Source organism: Etheostoma cragini, chromosome 4 (assembly GCF_013103735.1).
Source record: "Etheostoma cragini isolate CJK2018 chromosome 4, CSU_Ecrag_1.0, whole genome shotgun sequence".
Taxonomy (NCBI): Eukaryota; Metazoa; Chordata; class Actinopteri; order Perciformes; family Percidae; genus Etheostoma; species Etheostoma cragini.
This window is the reverse complement of record NC_048410.1, coordinates 6,404,865-6,419,374: the sequence shown is the minus strand read 5'-3', so window position 1 is coordinate 6,419,374 and position 14,510 is coordinate 6,404,865. Positions and strand designations below refer to the sequence as shown.

General features: G+C 41.1%; 1 protein-coding gene across 2 annotated transcripts in view; it reads right to left on the bottom strand.

Moving 5' to 3' along the window:
- The window catches only part of cdh4 (cadherin 4, type 1, R-cadherin (retinal)), a 199,448-nt gene extending 189,607 nt beyond the window's left edge, over positions 1–9,841 (bottom strand). The window contains exons 1-2 of one of the 2 annotated variants that reach the window (XM_034868355.1): positions 9,547–9,841; positions 8,321–8,432 (exon numbers count right to left, since the gene is read on the bottom strand). In XM_034868355.1, the coding sequence (XP_034724246.1) occupies positions 8,321–8,432; positions 9,547–9,600 (166 nt within the window). In that variant the 5' untranslated portion in view covers positions 9,601–9,841. The remainder of the gene's footprint in view (positions 1–8,320; positions 8,433–9,546) is intronic. The other variant, XM_034868356.1, reaches the window with a different exon arrangement.
- Positions 9,842–14,510: the final 4,669 nt, after the last annotated feature.

The window sequence follows — 14,510 nt, the reverse complement described above, 5'->3', positions numbered from 1 at the left end:
GAGAAAAACAGACAAAAACACAAGGAGGCCAATGAAAAAGGGAAAATGAACCCAACTAAAAACCCCAAACCACAACAAGAAATAGTTCCCAGCAGTGAGCATCCACAAGTCACTGGTCAAATAAGCCTGCATACAGCCCGCTTTTTAGATCAAAATAGACAGCAAATTGATACAATCAAATCCAAAAAGCTTCACCACCATAGGAGATGCAATTTCCCCCTTTTTTTCAATGATGGAGTCAGGATTTGTGTTTCTATTTTCTTTTATGGTGCCATCGTTTCCCCAACTGTTTCTTTTATGTGCCTCAGAGCCTGGTGAAAAATGGCAGGGACACTGTATATCTTTCAACACCAAGGCTAATCTGCAACACACCCAGTTTATATGTAGCTGTATACACCATTGTAGTTGCTCTGATTCATTTGCTATTTAAATCTGTGAATATCAGCAAATGTGAAACAAGCCCCAAATAAACTCTGGTAGCATTTGTTATACAACTTTATAGTAGAAAGAGGTAAAATCCTTTAAAAAGGATTCTAATGTAAGGAGCCACATTCCAGTGGATATCCTAATGCAGTTTAATATACTTAATCCAACCAGTTGAGCAGCGTGACAACGCTTCTTTTTCTAACAGCCAGCTTGTGAGCATATCTGATTTTGAAATTTGAATAGAAATTGTGAAAAATATCCAAGCCTCCTGTTGCTTTCATTCAGTATATTAACACAAAAAATTGCAATTTATAATAAAATGGTCCAACAGTCTGTGAAAAATTGAATTTTACAGTGAAATCACAGTGAAAGTATTTATTTAACTGAGAGACATTTCATCTCCGCTGCTGAGGTGAAATCAGTACCTCTATTTTAGTGTGGAAAGTTGTTAATTAATATGGAAATACAAAAAACCTGTCTTCCTATTTGATTGACAAGTTTACAGCTTTACCACTCCAAACAGGTATCTCTCTCTCTCTCTCTCTCTCTCTCTCTCTCTCTCTCTCTCTCTCGCTCTCTCTCTGTGTGCTTTACATCTCTCTCTCCCTCATCCCTTTCCTTTGCTTACTAATGAGTCGTGAGATTGACAGCTGGATTACTCGGCTGGTTTGTAATCCTTTAATTTCTCCATTTAAGATAATCACTCTCTGGATGGAGCACTGCCTTTACACACATTCACACACGTGAACATAAACACACACAATACACAAAATATGCTCTGTTCACATATAAATAAATAACTGTGTGTTAACGCATTAAACAAAAGTGAACAAAAAAATATGGTAAAAACAAGAGAACGCAGACACCCTGATTAATTACAGATTCCAGGCTGAATTAATCCAAAGGACAAAGTACAGCACAAGCTGCTCCATGGCAAGGGACCTTTTTTGATATTAGAGTTTGTAGGACAAAGGAATGTTGACAGTGTAGTCTTTTAATTAAGGCGATAGAATAGCAAAAGCCTTGTGGCTTCAGAATTGGCGGTACAGTACAATACAGAGTGGCCCTCTGGAGATGCATTCAGCGGCTCAAGAGGATCTATGTGTTGAGTCGAGCTGAAAGTAAATCATTTAGATTGGGCCATGTTTTTCATCTCCTCCAGTGCTGCAGACTGAGGATATGAGTGTTGGAGAACATGAGAGGTCAAGTGGCAACACAAGGTCAATCTGCTTTACTGTAATTCATCAATAAAATGAGAGACAATGTGTCACTTTGAGTCTCTGACTCAGGAGTGAAGAGGGGTTGGGGGAGAAAAACAAAAAGGCCTAGCTGAGCATGAGGGCATTAAGTGGAGATTCTCTTAAATTCTCACACCTCGTCACTCATTTAATGCTTACTGTAAAAATGTACACATGATGATCAGCGTGTTCGCTGTCTTAACAGGAATTTGATGTTCATATCAGTTTAGCCTTTGTGCGTTCAGTTGAAAGACAAGGTATGTGTTAGCTTATCACAGGCGATGGTGGTGTTACTCCTGTTTTCCACCGGACGTGTCTGCGCTGCCTTCTGGATGCGCCGCGACCAATATCGTGTATGTCTGCTCTAAAACACCACAGACAACAGATCCTTTTTATAAGGACAACCCCAGGAAAGAGAAGCATGGAGTGCCTGGAGTGGAAGGTAGCCACTAGCTTATAAAACATGTAATTGTTCTGTGAAGTGCAAAGTACAGACTTACAATGTTCGTTCCCAGGATCTTTTCCTTCTGTCTGTGCCAAAGGTTAGAACTGGGGAAAAAGGCGTTTAACTTTGCTGCTCCCTCTACCTGGACCAAGTTACATAAATCTATGGTATTAAATGAGCTGGTCTCGCGAATAGTGCGTTCCATTTGTACTTGTAAATTGGATCTTGGATGGTTTCCGAGGTCAAAGTCGGAAACACACCCGCTGACCTCGGATTTTTCAAGCTCAGAACTCGAACAACATCTAAAGTAAATAGAACGCAGTATAAACATTCAGGCTAGGTTTGAAGGAGGCCCGCTAGAGAAACTAGCTGCTCATGGTCACATAGGTAGATGGAAGACTGAAAAAATTTAATCTATACAATATTTCAATTCTTGCTTTTTATTTGAGTGTATTTTATTTCTATCGTAGCATTGAAAAAACACCGTTTTAGACTGATGATACTGGAAATGGAAAATGGAAAATTGGTTTAAACACAACTTTACTCAGTATTTTCTGACAAGCGAAGTTTGCACTAAGCTCTCAATCGCTCCCTCTTTTTCTATGAATTACAATAAGAATTTAATATCAAGATAAAACTCAAGTGTGCGCTGTCATGGCAAAACAAACAAGAAGGAAAGAACATATCTGACTAATTTGAGCTAAAGAAAGACCACTTCAATACTAAAGACCTGATTTGTATTCAAAGGCCTGTAAATCCCACAAGCGTAAAGTGTGTGTGTGTGTGTGTGGGGGGGGGGACTTTGTAATGAACTGGTAGATTGTGGGTTACATTTACAGCTAAAAGGTGAAGCAGAGGTCTCCTGGTGGGAAAATTATTCATTTCAGCATTGCAACAAAAAAGCCAATAGTCTTCATCAAGGCCACCGATCGTTAACAGGCAAAGAGATGCAAAGCACTAATACACATTGATTGTGAGGAAGGGCAGCCAATTAGAAAAAGGTTTTCGATAACAAATGCAAATACTATTCAAGGTCATCATTGGTCATAAATGGAAGACGAGGTGTTCATTTCTTCAAAAGACTGCTTTTTTTTTTACTTTATTTGATAGTGTAAAGAGAGGAATTCATAAGGAGGGTTAAACTGTAATTTGCAGACAGTTTCTAACGATTGCAAAAGAAACACCACTTTAAACTTTGTCCATGCATGTTTTTTTTGATAGATTTGCCCTTGCCTCCACTCCAGAAATACAGTAGTAAGTCACAAGTTCCTCCTCCAACACAATCTCTTTTTTATCTGTTAATCCCTTGCCAAGGACTCTCTTTTTTGGCTGACACCATTGGAAGGGCTTATTTTATTCTTTATTTTTCCTTTATAATCACTTCATGTTTAAACCCACAGCCGCCAGCCCTTGCAAATACAATCTGAGTTTTGAAAGTCAGAATTTCGGGCAAAATTAACTAACCTCTGTTTTATCAGGAAATGTAGATCTATTGCATAATCTCAGCCGGTGGAGTGTAAACAGAGACAATGAACAGCACTTTTAAAATGCTCCAGGAGCCTTAGTCGTCGGGTTCGTTTCTTGACAGCTTCCCATGCAAGGAGGTTGTGATGAATCATGCCTGTCTCTCACTGGCCACCAGAAGGCAAAGCAATGAAACTATCCGTTTTGTAATGAAACTCCATGAGAGCATATGCCATGACCCAGCGACCATCAGACTACAGCTAATATCAGTACACAGCGAGAGGAGCTCAGTGGAGATCAGTGCACTAGAACTAATAAAATTCACATGGAAGCCCTGACAAGAGGCATTAATATTTCTGCGGATAGTCCGTTTCCCATCTAGCAAAACCCCTTTTTTACTTACTACCTCTACTAAGGAAATGACTAGCAAACAGGATGAAAAGGATTGTGCTGTGGCAGGGACTATATCTTGGGTGGCTTGCTTGATGGAATTGGCTCAGCATGTATGTCATGTTGTTGGGAGTTTGAGGGATATGGGAGCGTAGCTTGGTTTGGTAAGAAGGCAGGTGAGATAAAAAGAAATGATGTGGCTCATCTTCTGTACCTGTATTCTATCAGCTCGCCACAGACTGCAGGTCCTGGCTGCAGGGATGAAAGACTCTCTGGAGGACAAGAGCGACGTTCGTGAGTCAGAGGAAAATGGCAACCCCGCTTATCAAATGCCTGGAAACATAATCCACCCCCCCCCAGTCCTTGGGTCTGGATGTACTCATGAAAGCCCTGTCACTTTGGATAGTAGGTTAGGAGTCAGGAGTTCTGCACAGTGAACAGGGAGCTGGCGGTTTCAAAGCAGATATGGCCCTTTGCCAGATTTTCCTGCTGTAGTCTAATTGGGGTCATGTTACAAGTCATTTTGTATGTGTTACTTTTAGAGATGGAATTAAACAATAGGAAATTCATGCCAAAAGGGTATAGCTGATGGAGGCATGATCCTACTTAAACTAATCTTTTCGATTAAAGTACAGAGTGTGCAATTTTTTAACTGCAATAGAAAAAAACTATTTTAAATTAAAAGCCCTGGGATGAAGGAAGCGAGAAAAAGAAATAAGAATAAAGCAACCGCACGTTATTTTTTCATAAAGTAAGTCCATCTCCAGTGATTTAAGAGACAACACAGGGACTGAAAATTTCCTTTTGAAAGACCAGTGTGGAGTCAAGGTGGAAAAACACAGGCTTCATAAAAAGATATTTCTGTGCTTGGTTAAGGAATACACACATCTCTTGTGATTGCTGTCTGCCAGACATTTAGGTATCATGGGTATTTTTTCATTTGCCCACAACAAAGTTGCCCTCTGCTGCATTTTTTTAGCCTGACATTGAGAAACTTTAATCAATTTCTCTCCAAAAACAAGGTTTCTCCATTCCAGGAAATCCATCAAAGTCGTAATCTTGGCGACAGCAAGCAAAATATGCAGTCACACAGACATCTAAATAACACAGAGCAGTGTTGTTCACTGTCTCTCAGGACTGGCCGGGGGTTAAGGGTGAACTCATCACTGCTGTCATTTCAAATGTGCGTTGACAGTGACTTAAAGAGACCCTATCCCGACTGAACTGTATTCCAAATCAATTTCTTTTGTTCTGAGGCCACATCCCCATGTTCACGTTCCTAGGCGTCTGTTCCTGCTCTTGGAGTGAGGTGATGGCTTACACAGCGATGTGCAATCACTGGAATATTTCTTTTCATGGCTTATCTGCCCACAGCGGGAATCTGCACGGACCACGACTCAAAGCCCGGCTGTCTGCTTGCCTGTGTGCCACAGCCTCTTCCTCCAATCCGGACCCAGTTCTTAGACCAACATCTACACGGGTGCATGGTATGACTTATTCAGCACAACTTTGCGGCAGCCCAGAGATTTGTGAGTTAGTCGAACAAAGGTATTTTTTTGGTCAACCACATTAAAGCCTTTTTAACCTAAAGCCTGTCTGAGAAGAAGGACCAAACAAGGCATTGAGTGATGCATTACGATTCAAAATGACCTTCCAAGTCTTAGCCAGACACTTCACTTTACCTACAGGGAACACTGTAGAAAAGAAAGCATACCAACAAAGGTCCATGCCGACGTTTTGGCAAAATGTAGTGTATTCATATTTACAATCATTACAAATGTTCAGTGTAGCTCAACATTTTGTTGGCACAGTTCAGAAATGCACCGTTGAATATCTTTTAGCGCAAATCTTTTAACACAACGCTACTCTTTCTGTATGCCAAAACAACAAACTGCCCAAAACACTTTTCTCCCCACTTGCATTCAAGTTCCACACTATTAGACCGTGGTTCCACATCGCTGTCTTCTGGCAAGTCACCTCGAAAGATTTCAGGACTTCATCATCTTCCCATTGTGTAGTCAGACACTTGTAATGACAACCTGAGCCTATCAGTGGCTAAAATCTGCACTTGTAGTGAACGTACATTGACGGTAAACATTTGCCCTGTGACATTACATCGCAGCCCGGTTTGCGCGACCAATTTCAAAGACTTTTGTTCACATTAGTTACTTAGACACAAATGTATCGGAAAATAGGGCCCAGGTTGAAAAATACTGAAATTATCCTTGGATACTATGGTGAATAAGTTGTATGTAACAAGAGCATCAAGAAACATTTTCTAACACATCCATTTAACTTAGATTGGTGTAAATTAATTTGACATCCCAAATGTTAATCAGTCCCAAAGAACTCAGACATGATCAAAACAATACAAGAGAAGAAGAAAAAGCTCCCCCTTCCACCTCAGAATGAAAAGAGCTGCGGTCCACACATTGTTCAGTGACTGGAAACAGAGGCCTGGTTCACACTGCACCTGCTGGGCTACAGCTCTTTAGTCCTTCCCCCATCGTTCACTGTCTATCTCTCCGGGGAGACAACAGCAACGGCCCACAGCATTCCAGCAACCCCCTAGCCAGCTCTTGAGCATCCTAGACCCTCCTTCATCTCATCCCCAGCCCATACATTTTCTTGAAAAGTGACAGTTTCAGGTCATACATATTGTGGCGTTAGTATTAAAGACGTCCTACCGTTTTGTATCCTACTGTATAGAAAACAGATCTTCAGTAAGGCTAGCCCCTGCACATTTATCATTGCATGAGAACTTACTGTAAGCTGCTGCAACCCCTATCCCTGTAAGTGGCCAGTTGGGAGGACAGCATTGCTCTCAGATTGATTTTCACAAAGAACAAACACAGAGACTGACAAAATGAAAGCAAAGAAAAAAGAAACAAAGATAATATAGGATCACAGTTAGAGCTTGTGGAGCACATATGGCCAATCACAGCTTTTCTGTAACCTTTTTTAGTTGTTATTATGTACACCAGGAAATGTCACGTGTGTGCAACACCTAACCCTTGAGACAGACATACATAAAACACACACAAACAAGGAAGCGGAACCTACATACGTTATCTGTCTAGACACATCACTCTCTGTTAACAGCGTTTGGGTCGGTAAGGGCGCCGCAGCCCATTTCCAAACAGGGCAGAAGCCTTGAGCTTCGAGCCCCTTCAGGCAAACTCGCTCCCCACTGACCGGCTTCACTGTCCTTGTCAGCCTCCTAAATAACAAAATAACCTCCAGAATAAGTCAATTGTTTTGCTCGCAGGTAGGAAAATGCTCAAACAGCTGTTACAATGAGAATGCTATTTCCTCCTGGCAAATAGCATTCCACATAATAATAGACAAATATTTGGCTATAAAAGCAAAGTGTCAGGGGAGAGCTGAGCTTATTGTACAATGTTGTTGAGATGTGGACAAAAAACAAAACCAAGTGCCTCCAGATCCACAGTGTAGATAAAAGAAACTCCAATATGCTGAAGCACCCTCATCTTAGGGGGGATTTCTTCATGTTGTAGTTGTAGTTTAGAGGTTTAGACAAAACCTGCCCTATGTTATAGAAGCACATCCAGTTACCATCACTGGTTTTGTTTATCTGACAATTATGCAAATTAGGACCCGAGGATGTGATTGAGAGGCATTTTTCCCATTATGGCAGATTCACTAGCAAATAGAAGAGACACGCTGAAGAAACCCCAGCATAACCTCACAGTAGATTCAGTACTCTGCCTTCTCTGAAAAGAAATGGAGCGAACGAAAAAAAAATGACATTCCTCCAAAAACAGCAACAATAAAAGGGCTTGAACATGTATTACACTAAACAGTGGGAATGAAATAAAGGTTTGGGGATTCCAGCAGCAACATGCAGCGTAGAGAATGGGCTTTTAAAATTAGTTTGCTCCGTCAGCCTGCTGCTTTGTCAATCAAAAAAGAAGAAATGTATTGGTTTTCTTTTAGTGCAATCTCATTAATTTAGGTGTTCATTCATCAAAAAAACTCCATTTCAAATGATAACTCTTGAACAGAATGCATTAAACACCTGCTGTTCCGTTACAGTTAATCACATCCCAACATTGTTTAACCCAGGCTTCATCACAGCTGGATCTTCTTCCTGAACATATGCATGTCTGTTCTTAAGATGAGCTGCTTATGTTGCACACCCACAACCAGAGTGTGTTCTGACCTTCTTTAGGAGTCATAGAACACCCCCCCCACACACACACACACACACACACACACACACGGTGTAAACACACACTTACTCACTCAGTCACACTATGAGGTTTAGGGACACATCTGGGCACAGACAAGAAAATATCATCAGTCAATAAATGAGATCAGCAAGCGGCAAGCTTACCTTTCAGAATGCTCTGACCGTGCAGTACGTCTCTCGAGACGATCACTGTGTAGAAGTTCTGGGAGAAGCCTGGTCTGCATGGGGGCTTGAGGGGCTGGCCTGCCTTATTCCCCTGAGGAACAAAACAAGACGGGCTGTTAAGCATTGGCAAATTGACTTGCAGTCTTGCAATATTGAACCTCACGGTTTCTCTGGATACAGTGAGGGATCTGCTGCAGACAACAGCACGCTGCACTTGGACCTCCACAGTGGGGAATTATAATCATCACTATCACCATCATGACCATCATATTTTGAATGAAATAAAAATGATGGCACTGATGTAAGTCCTAATAATGACATCAATGCTAATCATTATAAAGATGATGACCATGGCTAGCAGGAATTGTTTTACTTAAACATCCGTTAGTGCATGCTGACTGGACTGTGAGAGAGGTAGAGCACAGAAAGAAGCCTTGCATTGAATGCATTGAATTATACTGGTTAAATATCAGCATAGTGTTGCAGGAACAGTTCTTTCAGCAGGCATTTCATTCTCCACAGAATGCACTTACATGTAATACACATCATTCATCATATCAGTTTATGTTTTTTATTAGGAAAACATGTTGCACTTTGATGCATTATACGGCAACCCAATATCTGTCTCCTCATCAACAAAGAGCTGATGTCGAAAGCCATACGGCATCCCTTAAGCAAAGCGGATTTTAAAGCACAATTTACCTAAGTTTGAAAATAAAGTAATGTTAGCTTGTTGATTTATTCCTTAAAACAATACCTCTTAAATAAGCACTACATCAAATAACCAAGTTGCCAACTGAGCCATTCATCCAAGAAATGTGGAAAAGGAGAAATGACGGTGCGTAAACGAAGTTGATCGCAGCCAACAGAAAGAGAAGCCCCTCCAGGAACCACTGTCCTCTGCAATAATGCACTGCAGTTTATTTAGGCGAGAGGATGGGGAGGCTAGCGAACAGAGTTATCTGTGACTTTTTTCACCACACTTAGACAAAAAATATTCTTGACCCTTAAACGTCGCCGTATTAAGCTCGATTACGTGAATCATGTTGCCTTTAGCGCAACGCTGCGGGGGGAAGTGAGCATCTCCCAGCCACTTCTGTGGGCTCATGCGCGCGCTCCACAGCCCAAGTTAGCACAACAGCAGTGCAGCACTTCTACTATACTGGTATAAGCCGAAAAGACGTGTAGAAATGAAGTAATCTTACCGAAGATGTGTCCACAAGTAAGGTGCAAGCCAGGATGATGCAGCCAACGTTCATCTTTGCAAAATCGCGTGTTGGGGGGAAAAATGGGGAAAGAGATGAATCTTATGCACTAAATAGACCTCAGTAATTCCCGGAGCCCTGTCTCTTCTTCTCGGGTGCTGAGCGAATGACCGTCCCTACTTGTCTGGCGCAAAAGTGCAGCTGAGACAGAGGTGCTGCGCTGCGCTGCGCTCCGTCCAGAGGAAGCCGATGCCCATTGGATAACAGCGTCACTTCAACCCCTCCCACCGCACGGCGGAGCAGGCATGGCAGCGTGCACTCTGAGTGCTTCAAATGACTCCCTGTGATGATGCCCCGTGTACTTCTGGGATCTATTTTTTTTGGGGGGGGGGGGGGGGCATTTTCCAGGCTATTTAGATTCATATTTTCACTTCAGATGGAGCAAAGGCGGGTCCGGCGGTGTGAGGGGCAACCAACCATCCGAGTCTTTTCATGTGTCCATCAGCTAACTGGAGTCTATTTCACACCCCAGTTACCCCCTCTGCCCCTGATCCGCGGTATAACGGCAAAAGCTGCCGAGTTATTAGCGTTTTATTAAAGCTGCTATATTTTAGACCACTTTGGGGTGAAAATGTAAGGTGGGAGGATATCTTTGGTTTGACTATTGTCAAATGATTTATTTATTTATTTTACTGAGGGATTTGTATCCTTGTACCCCTGGGATTTTGTTTGTTCAATAACACCTAGGACCATGCACGTTGTCTGCCTGTATGAATGTTGTAATGGTAATGGCAGCAGCATGGGGGTTGGCCTGGGAAAAATGTTTCCACATTGTGGAACAATAAAGTTAATCTTATGTTATGAATGAAATAAAATCAAACAAATCAGCCAGTTTGATGAAATGTGTCCATTTTGCCAGATCATGTTGTTCCCTATTCAGTCTTCAAATCTTTTTCATTAAACAGGTGAGACTAATTATTTCTTATGTATATTTATTGTTATATGTGATGTATTTTTTGCCTCAATCTTAATGCCTTAATCACTCTTTTGGAGAGAATAATGTAGAACTAGGATCTTGCCTTATTTGGACAGATTTGAGTTCCTTCTTTAGATAAATACAATTTGAGACTTAGATGTATACATGTACAGTTGCTGTACAGTTGTCTAAAATAAAGCCTGGGAAAAGTGTGAACCTTACCTTTAAATGGTCTCACAATTTAATTATGTTGACATTTCTAAAGCTTCAGATCAGGCGCTCAATTTCCATTTCTGAGAGGTCATGACAATTTAATCCCATCAAAAGGAATAGGACAGTATTGCAGTGTCAATCAGCACGGCCCTGTGTCTGCCCCTGTCACTGCCATTCACTCTGCTGCTTTATTCCCACCACTAACTCCTACAATATTTAAAAAAAAACGGTCTCTGGACACTTTTTTCGGTTTCTTTTCTTTGAACGGTATCTTCAAAATAAACGGCTTGAGGCTGATAATTAAGAAGTACTCTAATCTAGTGGACTACAGCTCAGTGTTTCTGTCCAGAGGGCAGGATTTATTAAGGTCAGAGATATCAGAAATGCACTCCCCTCATCTCCCTTCAGGACATTGTCTTTTGTTTTTATTAAACCCTGCAAAACTTGGCAGAGGACCTGTATGACAAGGATTTAAAACGTACAAAACTACACAATAAAACAATGATTCTAATAAATAACAGCACATCTTTGTATCATCACTGTCATTTCCTCAGATGGGACCAGCGGCTGACAGGAAGGAGGGTTAAGAGGAAAAGAGCTCAGAGTTCCAGACAGAAGATGACTGTGTGTGCTGAATGTGGCACATCCTCAAGAGAAAAATACTCCTGCCAGCAGTGCTATTTCCTGTATTCAGAAGTAAGGTCATTCACATTCTGTTTTACCTTTAAACCTAAGTAGTAACACCAGTACAGTGTAAAGTGACCGTTGTCATTGCCCCCCATCCCATCTCTCCACAGCACAAACACAATGATATTCATGAAATTATTGTTTTCCTGAATTAGTACCCTGAAGAACGGCAGACTAATTCACTGCTCAGTAAATTTCGCGTGGCTCGAAGGTACCATGCCAGTTTTCAGAATGCAAGTAAATTATTCCTCTCAAGCATCGAGCATTTGCCTAATAAAAATACCATCTGGGCACTTGAAGTGAATTGGTTTAAGGCTGTGCTGAATTATTAAACAAATCTTCCAAAATGAGTCCCAGTTCTCCTTTTATAGTTGGGAAATACGTTACTGGAACACCTTACCCTATACAGGCTGACGAGTTCTACTTTCCATTTGTTGAATTGCTTTCGCTCTAAAGAGAAAAAGTGCAGTAATTTGTAAAGATTTCTACGTTACTCTCAAGAATCTCCTAATTTCTTGGATTCTCTTTTTTTTTGGCTTGGTTGAACTCCACAAGCCGAAAGTATTAAGGGACAATACTTTAATACACACATTTTGTTTTGAGAATTGCAGATTTACAAGAGCTCAGTTTTTTCTGTATTGCATTTATCACCAAGGCACAACATTTGTAAGGGCTCATTGGGAATTAAATGATCCTGCTTGCATACATTAGGGCCAACCAGTTCTCGATCACTTAGGTCTGATTCCAGCATAATTAGGGAAGACATTTAACATGCTAAAAGATTTTTTTTCATGATATACTTGTTGCTCAGCTTCCAAGCTTATAGTCTCAGCATGCACACTAGCGTTCCACCCACTGTTTACATGAACTAATGATAGTGATGCATCTCACTCAATATTGTGGTGGTGATTTATTCTACTTAATTGGGAAATAGGCTATGTATTGCATATTTTTATTGGTCGTGACCTTTTTGTGAACAATTAACTTTGTAGGTGTTGACCCTTCGCCCCATGAAGTTAGTGGCATGGTTCAGCCCAGTCTCATGGCAGTTCGTGAAACCATGACATTATTTAATCTATTCATTTTTGTACAGGGACACAATTTTCTGTCTTTGTTCTTGGCGGTGAGCACGAATTTTAAATGAATGTTTTTCATTGGGAATAACGAGTAATATTGAAAAGCTGAAAATCTATCTAACTATCTACCTATCTATCTATCTATCTATCTATCTATCTATCTATTGATCTATCTGTCTTCCTCCACAGAGCTGCGGAGGAGGGTCTGGCAAGTCCCCACAGCCTTCCGGGATGGGAGAAAAACGTGCTCTGGTTTATTTGCATTTCTTTAGACCAATCACAATTGTCTTGGGGGGTGCTATGCACCGTTCAGAGCAACGGTGCTTCAGCAAAATAGCCTCGGAAGGAACTTGTTTTGGCGGAACATGAGTACGTTCAAATGTTGTTTTAGTCGTACAACAGAAAACTCAGAAAACAGAAAATGGACAGATAATCCAACAGAGTTTAGAATGCCAAAACAAGGCAAGAAAGCAGAAGGTAAGGGATATCCGGCCAAAACGTAAGACCTCCGGCGGAATTTGGCAACAGAGCAATCCTGGAAGTGGAATGTCATGGATATAGATTACCATGTGGTTAATGTTTGGGATTGATCAGGATTATAGCTAAAGAAACCCACACTGACTGTTGGTAGGTAACAGGAAACAAACATGTTATTTTCCAAGGCCAACCTATGTGTATATAATCCATCATAAATCTTGATGACTTATTGGCATTAGGGCTGGGGTGGTATGGATTTTTTCTAACTGCTGTTGAAAAGCAAGAAATTTCCATGGTAGTGCGGTTTACCGCAACGCCCTTACGAAAGTAGCGTAAATTAGGCAGAGAATGGCAGGGTGCCTTAAGTGAGTGAAGTCAGTGGCCATGTAGTCGCGCAAGGAGAGCGAGCGGTAATGGAGAGTAGCGTATGAGTGCCACTGGGAGGGAAAGCGAAAGGAAAAGAGATGGCCAAGATGATGTAAAGTGAGTTAAAAAGTGAACAATAAAAACAACAAGCTAGAGCTTCTCAATACACAGTGGCTTTATCTGTGTCAATAACGCTGGTAAAGTGAATGGCGTTACCCCCAAAAAACGTTGGCTTAACTCTTAGCACAGTGTTTCCAATTCAGCTAACTGTAAGAGTCTTTACTGTGTTTTACTGTCATTTACGGCCACACTGCTTTCTCTGCTCTCCGTTGATCTATTCCACTAACAGTTCAGAAAGCTCCATTGTCAATGAAGTAAAAGATAAATAATGATGACCACCAGATGCACTCCAGTCAGGCAGTGGTGAGGCATGGCACTGCTCTGTGTCTTCATCTCATCAGGATCACATTCGCTGAGGAGAATCTAATTAGTAAAAGGAAGTAAAGCAGTGTTGTTCATTTCTTTTTGTTCATTTTTTACAGCTTCACTTTAAATGTTACCTCTAAATTTTCTCTTATTGGTATTTGTTAAAGCCTGTTGTATGGTGCTGCTGTACATTATTTGTTATTAGCCTGCCAGCTCACTACTCATTACTCATATTAAACCTGCCATGCAGATGAATGTAGCTGATCAAACCAGGAACAAAAAAAGGATATCACGTGCGAACAGATAATTATTAGGTCTATTGTACACATCATGTCATCCCCATGAATGCACAGTGGGACAGAATCTGTATGCGTGAACTCTGCTTTGAACACACGTATTCACCAGGTGATGGAGCCACACCGAGTTCATCATCACAGCACTCACTGCGATGCCACTGATGATGAAACTATTGCACTGTTGTCTACCCGGCTGGGAATAGAACAACTTTCCATCGATGTGAAACTGTCCTCACTGCTGTGCTGACCAAGGAGAAAACTTCACAGCCATTCAGCGAGCTACCTGCCACCATAGTAAAAATCAACCAAACTGTCCAGAGTAATTTACTCTCTCAAACACACAGAGAATAGTATTTCAAATAATTTTTGAGTAAAAAGAATTATTTGGAAGGTTGTCAGGTTTTCCAATGACACTGGTGTTTATATAAGACTCTTAAATTGCATTTT